Source organism: Staurois parvus, unplaced genomic scaffold (genome assembly GCF_062004578.1).
Source record: "Staurois parvus isolate SC_StPar_1 unplaced genomic scaffold, SC_StPar_1.0 ptg000415l, whole genome shotgun sequence".
In the NCBI taxonomy this organism is placed as follows: domain Eukaryota; kingdom Metazoa; phylum Chordata; class Amphibia; order Anura; family Ranidae; genus Staurois; species Staurois parvus.
In genome coordinates, this window is record NW_028318211.1 from 5,299,955 (window position 1) to 5,308,452 (window position 8,498).

Genomic DNA, 8,498 nt, shown 5'->3' on the forward strand with positions numbered 1-8,498 from the left:
AGGCCATCTGTGCCTCAGGTGTCCACCTAAAACGCACCCCTTGTCTGGTGAGTTGGGTGATGGGGGACACAAGGCCTGAAAAGTTCTTGATAAACTTTCTATAAAAATTGGCGAAGCCAATAAATCGCTGTACACCCTTCTTGTCGGCCGGCACCGGCCATTCCAGAATAGCAGAGATCTTTTGGGGGTCCATAGCTACTCCCGTGGTAGAGATGATTAGTCCCAGGAAGGAAATGCTGCGTTGTTCAAAGCTGCATATCTCTGCCTTTGCGTACAGCCCATGTTGACGGAGCCGTTCCAACACGCTTCCAACATGACCTCTATGCTCTTCCACGGATGCAGAGAAAATCAGGATGTCATCTAAATAGATGACCACAAAAAGTCCAAAAAATCTCTGAACACATCATTGAAGAAGTTTTGAAAGGTTGCTAGGGCATTGCACAGACCGAAGGGCATAACTAAATACTCAAAATGCCCAAACCTGGTACGGAAGGCTGTCTTCCACTCATCTCCCTCCCGAATGCGGACCGAATTGTAAGCCCCCCTTAGATCTAATTTTGTAAAAATGGATGCTGTCCTGAGCCTCTGAAATAGTTCTGGTACCAATGGAAGTGGGTAACCGTTCTTTACCGTGATCTTATTTAGTTCCCTGTAGTCCACACAGGGCCTTAGGGATTTATCCTTTTTCTCAACGAAGAAAATTCCCGCCCCTAACTCTCGCTCCGATAAGGGAAAAATTCGCCCTAAGGGTACCTCAGATCCTGGAAGCAGGTCAATGGGGCAGTCATAGGTCCTATATGGGGGAAGGTTGTCCGCTCCTCGTTTACTGAACACATCGAGATAGCTGTGGTAGGCCGGGGGAATGAGTTGCATCAGTTCTGCGTCAGTGTCCAAGCATAACAGAGAGCGTGGAGCTAAATGCGCCTGGGGACAGCAATGCTCCTGACAGTATGGGGAGCTGAACTGAAGGGTACCAGTTTTCCAATTAATCTGGGGGTCGTGTGCCCGTAGCCAAGGAAGCCCCAGAATAATTGGAAACAGAGGGGATGCGATGGCATCCAAACAAAGGAACTCTTGATTGTGACCCTCCACTGTAGCACAGAGAGGTGGGGTCTCCCGGTCTACCACTCCTGACTTGATTCGGGACCCATCGGCCAAAAAGATGTTCAATTCACATTCTTTGGTTTGCAGGGGGATCTAATGCTGTGCTGCAAAACCTAGATCTACAAAGTAGCTACAGGCCCCGGAATCAACGATTGCCGTCGCTGACACGGTCCTTCCGGGAAGCTGGAAAAAGGTACTGCTAAGTAATTAGAACTATTAACGGCAGTGGAAGATGTGGCAGAAAACACAGATGCACACTTACCCAATTTCGCTGGGCAGGAACGTAACTGAAATAAAGCTGGCAGGCATTGCGGAAGGCCCTGAATTTGGTGCGGTCCCCATTGAACCGTTCAGGTGTTCGCACACGAAGTTCCCGTACAGGCATAGAGGCCGTTGCCCCGGCAGGTGTTTCCGGTGAACTTCCAGCCGATGATGAGGGACCCGAGAACTGGGATGCAGGGGCGGACGTAGTTATTGTCTGGATCTGTCCTTCCAAAAGGGTATACCCCTCCTGCAGCGTCTTTACTGCCTGGGTTAGTGCCACAAGGTGCTGGCATATGTCCTCCAATGGGGATGGTCCTCTTCCAGGCTCTGACATTTGGCCGTTTGGTACTGTCATGCACCGCCTGGTGGTGTCTCTAGCAGCCCACAGCACGGGGTTCCTCAGGGCGCGGGGTCTAAGTCCCAATCTGCTTATTCACTAGGACCCCTGATGGTGGAGATGGACTTGGAGCAGACTGAGACCAGGTCGCGACCCCTGAGTACGTCCGGCAGTGGTAGAGAGCACCGTCAGGGGTGTGCAGGAAATGGAACCTGACGTGAAGAGGCTGGCAGGCCTGGTAACAGGGACAGATTCGTGCGGGATGGATGGATGGGTCGTCAGGGTAACGTAAGGCGTAGTCAGGCAGGCCAGGTCAGCAACGTGCGGGCAGCGAGGTACCGGAGAAGCAGGAAGAGAATGGTCAGGGTCACGAGCCGGGTTCATCAACTAACGGGCAGCCCAGTACAGAGGATCAGGCAGAAGAATGGTCAGGTCAAGCCAGGGGTCAAGCAGGAGACAATCAGCAGGAGACAAAGACCCCATCCTGCCCTGCTGCCCCAACCTTCTATGATGTTGCCCACCCCCTGTCCCACTGCCCTCCTCCTGTACTGCTGCCCCCCTCCTGTCCCTCTTCCCACCTCCTGTTACGCTGCCCCCACCTGTCCCCCTGCCCCTCAGCCCTGCCCTCTGGTTGACTGGCAGGGGCAGCCCCATCCCCACATGTCTTGTGTTTTCACCCTGGCAGTGCAGAGGCTGCTCAGGGTGCTGGGGTGACGTCTGCATGAGGAGGGATGGGAAGGATCCATCTGCACGAGGAGTTCAGGATTCAGGTAAGTCTGACGATGGGGAGAATCTGTTTGTCTACATATATTACAATCTGCACAGGGACACACATGACCGCTCTGACCATCACTCAGCTGCACACAATTAATTTTCCCAGACTGGCTCCTGGAGCCCACACACCTGGACACATCAAACGTTTATGGGGGATCACACATACATACATACACACTGATACACACACACACATTCACACAAACATGTGCACATGCATATATACACACATAGCCACATACACACACATACACACACATACACACATTCTCATACAGTGCATACATACATACACACATACATGTATGCTCATGTGTAGAGGGCCAGTGGCAGCATAGGACTGATTAGGCAGCTGCCTTAGAGTGCCTTAGAATTTTGAGCCCTGCAGTACCCCACAAGTGCTTAATTTACAAATTATGGTATATCGACATTGTATTACCTAGATAGAAAACTAGTTACAGAATGGTAGTGATAAATTACTAATTTTCTGAATGGCCTATAGTTGTGAGTGGGGTGTCCCAGGACTCTGTCCTAAGACCAATTCTGTTTAACTTGTTCATAAATTATATTGAAGTTGGGATAAATAGCCCAATCTCAATGTTTGCTGATGATACAAAGCAAAGCAGATCAATAACTTCACATCAGGAACTTCACATCAGGAACTTCACAAGACCTCAAAAAATAGAGGGGTAGGAAGCTATATGGCAGATGAGGTTCAATATTGAAAATTGCAAAATAATCCACTCAAAGGCTAAAAATATGTATGCAATCTATTTGCTAAGGGAAAAACCTCTTGGGGAATTGAGGAATGAAAAAAATCAACTGTAGCATTGGGAGAAAATGGCTTAATCTTAGGTCCCTAAAAAGGACAAGTGACAACAAAATAACATTGGATGAGATGTGGTTCAATCTTGAAATGTGTAATGAGTTCTGTACTGTTAGAGTGGTAAACATTTAAAAATTTGGAATTCCTTTCCACAGTTAGTTGTGTTAAAAAAAACAACTTTTACATGTTTTTCTCAGATAACACAATATGCAGGAATGTGGAAATTGAGTGCATGCGCGTGCACACACACTAAACTGGATGGACCTGTGTCTTTTCAACTTTATCAACTATGCAGTTATCTAATATACAGAAGGAGAATAAATACATCCATATATGAAATACCGAAAGGACGAAAATGGCAATGGACTTTCTAGGCACAAAAACTCAGTACACGAAAACATAAAATAAAGGAACATTGATTTTATCTTTTCGTGTACTGAGTTTTTGTGCCTAGAAAGTCCATTTCCACATTCTTCCTTTCAATATTCTATACAGGGACGTGGCACTCTGTTACCAACCAGGTTTTTGACCTCCTTCCACCCGAAGGTCACCTCAACTTTCCAATATATATGAAATACAGCCTTAAAAGTAAGTAACAGTAAACAGGCATGACGGGACGGTCGCATCATAATTATAATAACCAATGTATCCTTAATGTAAATGCTATATAGTTAAAGGGTAACTCCACTTTTGTTGAAATAAAAAACATCCCCTCTGGATGATCAATGTAACCTACCTTTTTCTACTCTGAAGTAAAAACTGCTTGTTGTCTGCAGTGAACCTGAATAGAAGTGACTATTTATTATTAATCAGCTGATGCACTTGCAGTATTATAATGAGGAAAATGCAGTGTCTGCTTCCCTTTAAAACCTATTAACTCTTTAGGAGCATCTGACCAAAATGTACATTTATGTTGCAGAGGATGCCTAAAATCTGACTTGTATCTTAGTGAGGTCTGGGAAATTTAGTGAGACAGTCACACAAGCAGAAAATGATATTCATATTGCTTTGAATTTTACAGAAAATGACTGCACTGCAGATTGAAAATGAAAGATAATTTTTAGCAACATTCGGGTACCATATGGTTTGTCTAGCAATGGTACTGTATATGCAATATTATTTTTTTCCTTTTGCTATTATTTTTTGTCCATGAAAGTGGTACCCGTCAAGGTTTGGTTTTGTGAGGAATTCTATGTTGTGTTGTATGCATCTACACCTTGGTCAATGTTCAGTATGCACTATAGGCATCTGTATGTATTTCAGTCATGTTCATGAGAGGGTCCCCCATGTGCAATATCAGCAGAAGTATTTTTACCAAGTAGGGAACCCAGTTATTAGCAAATGGAAAAAATAAAGTCAACCATGTATTTATACTATAATGTTGCATTAAAACAATAAGTAAAATGTATGTAACAATTATAATATTTTCATATCCAGCTACTAAAAGAAAAATATCTCTTCATTATTAATGACTGGACCAGAAAATCATTGGTATTTCAAAAAAATCATACCAAACAAGTATATATCTTTCATAACTCAACTTGTTCAGCCAACTTTGTATAATTGTCATTATTCAGTTTGATGGTTCCTGCATTTATTTTTGTTTCTATGGTAGTGTTGGGTACCAGCACCATGATTGCTGTGGTTACCAATTCACTTATTATTGTAGTGAACCTCAGAGACAAAGTCAACGGCAAGAATTTAAGCCCATCTGACCTCATTGTGGTCATTCTCTGCATAACCAACATTTTTTTTCAGTTAGTCATGTTGGTCAATGATTACATGAGTTTCGTGAATGATGGCATTTTCTTTACTGATGAAATCTACATTTTATCCACTGTCTTACTCATGCTTCCAATGTACTGCAGTTTCTGGTTCACAGTTTGCCTATCCATCAATTACTACTTACAGATTGTAATATCAACTCATCAATTTTTAATCCGACTGAAGCTCGCAGCCTCGCAGTTGATGACATATCTTATAATAGCTTCGATTTTGATAACTTTGATTACTGGACTCCCTGCAGCCTGGAATTTCCACCGAGCGCCACAAAATTTTAACATGTCGAGTGATGAGAATGGAGAAATCATTGTTCCTAGACTGAGTATTGAATACTTATTGTCCAGCACCTTCATTAATTGTACTGTGCCATTAATCTTAGTTGGAATTGCCAATGGACTAATCATCAAGTGTCTTGTGAATCATAGGACAGAAAGAAATGCAAAGGGAGAGTTGAGTGCTCGGGCAGAAGGTCGAATTCGAGCTGCCAGAACTATAAGCTGTCTTCTTTTCATATATATATCATTCTACATATCAGAAATACTAGTATTTGTGGATGTTTTTTCCCAGAGCAGCCCAGGATTCTGCACATGTTTGATGATCATGTATAGTTACTCACCTGCACAGTCAATTGTCTTAATTTCTGGGAGCCCAAAACTAAAACAAGCATCTCTTAGTTTTTTCCGCTGTAATAGAGACCTTAACAAAGAAAAAGCAAGAATTCCAGCTGTTTTGTTTATCAGTCCATAGTGCATTGGCTATAGTTGGCCACACACAGCAATGTGACAGTTTAGGAACAAACTTTCAGATTCTCAGGAAATCTACTATGTCATGTATGATGATCGGTCATTTAATACTGCCTGTAGTGTAGTATAAAATGGCACCATCTATGTTCTATCAGCAGATATTTCTTTTTTTACAACCCCAATTCCAAAAAAGTTGGGATGCTGTGTAAAATCGACATAAAAACAGAATGCAATGATTTGAATTCTCATAAACCCGTATTTTATTCACAATAGAAAAGATAAAACATGTCAAATGTTTAAACTGAGAAAACGTTCCATTTTAACCATTTCAATACCGTGCAATTTTACACCTTCCTGCCCAGGCCATTATTCAGGTTGTAGCGCTCTCACACTTTGAATGACAATTGCGCGGTCATACAACATTGTACCCAAACTAAAATTTTATCATTTTCTTCACACAACTAGAGCTTTCTTTTGGTGGTATATAATCACCGCTGGGGTTTTTATTTTTTGCTAAATTAACAAAAAAAGACCACAAATTTTGAAAAAAAAACACGTTTTTCTTTGTTTCTGTTATAAAAGTTTACAAATAAATAATTGTTCTTCATAAATTTAGGCCAAGATGTATTCTGCTACATGTCTTTGGTGAAAATAACCCAAATTAGGATGTATTTTTTATTTTGTAGGAAAGTTATAGAGTTCACAAACTATGGTATAGATCTGGATATTGATCAGTCCTGAAGTACTGACAGCCAATCTAATTTCTTGAGGTCCAAGAATGTCAGAATAGTACAGATATCCCCAAATGACCCCTTTTTGCAGAGTAGACAGTCCGACGTACTTCATAAGAGGCATGGCGAGTTTTTTGAAGTTGTATTTTTTTTGTCATAATTTTTCGGAAAATGAAAAAATTAAAAAAAATAATTTTCACTATTTTTCTTTTACATACTGTCACCAGTGCAGTACAGCATCATCGTATAACTGGCATGGCGGTGAACAGGGACACTGACTGGTGACAGTATGAAAAATATATATATATATATATTTTTTATTTATTTTTTTTTTTTTTATTATTTTTAATTTTTTATTACTTTTTTTTTATTTTTTTTAAGATTTTTTTTCATATTTTACTATGACCAAAATAGTACAATGTTACCATAGTAACATTGTACTACTTTAGGGAAGTGATCAGTATTTATTTTATTTTTATTTTTTTTACACAATTTGCTTATAGCAAAGAATTACTTTGCTATAAGCAAGCATTTACCAGAATGAAATCGATTCATTCAGGTTTTTTTTTTTTTTTGTGCTTAGCTGTGATTTGGTCACAGCTAATCACATGACATGTGCATGTGATTAGCTGTGACCATTCACAGCTAGGCACTAGTATACAATGGATGGCATGAATGAAGCCATCCATTGTATACAACTGTCATGTGACCTGCTGTGATTGGTCACAGCAGGTCACATGGTACCAGCAATGGGGGCCAGTACTCAGATCTGTCATCAGCCGTGTCCGAGGTATATGGCCGGTGACAGATCGCGCCGCTGCGCGGCTCTGCATTAGCGCAAACTGCGCATGTGCGGGAGCACGCCAAATGGCGTGCACCTGGAATGCCGAAGCACTTTTGAAGCCGCCAAATGGCCATTGGCCGGGCGGCTAATGGTTAAGAAAAAAAATAAGATGATTTTCAAACTGATGGCAGCAGCACATCTCAAAAAAGTTGGGACACGGCAACATAAAGCTGGCAAAGTTTGTGGAGGAAGATCTAGAAGAACATTTTGCAACTAATTAGGTTATTTGTCAACAGGTCAGTAACTAGATTGGGTATAAAAAGAGCATCTTCAGAGTGCCTCAGAAGTACAGATGGGCAGACGTTCACCAAGCTGTCAAAAGCTACATCTACAAAATTAGTGAGCTGTTCATAATGTAAAATTGATTCCACTAATCTGGAAAAATCTCTGTGCACAAGGGACAAGGCTGAAACGCAATATTGGATGCCCATGATCTTTGGGCCCTCAGACGCTGCAATAAAAACAGAAATAATTCTGTGATGGACATCACTGCATGGGCTCAGGAATACTTCCAAAAATCTCTGTAAACACAGATCGCTGTTCGCTATGCCATCCACAAATGCAAGTAAAAACTCTATCATACAAAGAAGAAGCCATAGCTGAACATGATCCAAAAACACTGCTGTCTTATTTGGGCTAAAACTCATTTAAAATGGTCTGCCAAAGTGGAAAACTGTTCTGTGGTCAAACTAATTGAAATTTGACATTCTTTCTGGCAACCATGGGCACCGTTTACTCAATAATCAAGAGGGGGGGACCTTCCTATTTGTTATCAGCATTCAGTTCAAAAGCCTATGGTATGGAGGTGCATTTGTGCATATAGAATAAGCAGCTTTTACATCTGGAAAGGTACAATCAATGGTGAAAGATATATCCAGGTTTTAGAGCTGCATATGTTCAGGCAAGACAACATTCCTCTCCCTTAACTCCAACAATAGGTCTCTTCTGTTCCTAGGCATTTTTAAAAGTAGAGGGGTAAACATGGCCCTTTCCCAACTTTTTTGGAATTAGGGTTGTACTTTGCCAGCTTTTTGTTGCCCTGTCTCAACGTTTTTTGAAACATGTTGCTGCCACCATTTCAAAACTGCATTAT

General features: G+C 41.5%; 1 protein-coding gene across 1 annotated transcript; it reads left to right on the plus strand.

The window, feature by feature from the left end:
* Positions 1-4,886: 4,886 nt before the first annotated feature.
* On the plus strand, positions 4,887-5,834 carry LOC149454903 (taste receptor type 2 member 40-like). The gene has a single exon (XM_089686964.1). It carries the CDS (start codon positions 4,887-4,889, stop codon positions 5,832-5,834), a length of 948 nt encoding a protein of 315 aa, XP_089543090.1.
* Positions 5,835-8,498: the final 2,664 nt, after the last annotated feature.

Excerpts from the sequence above, each read along its gene's own strand:
- LOC149454903 (XM_089686964.1), top strand. The coding sequence starts at position 4,887 with ATGGTTCCTGCATTTATTTTTGTTTCTATGGTAGTGTTGGGTACCAGC.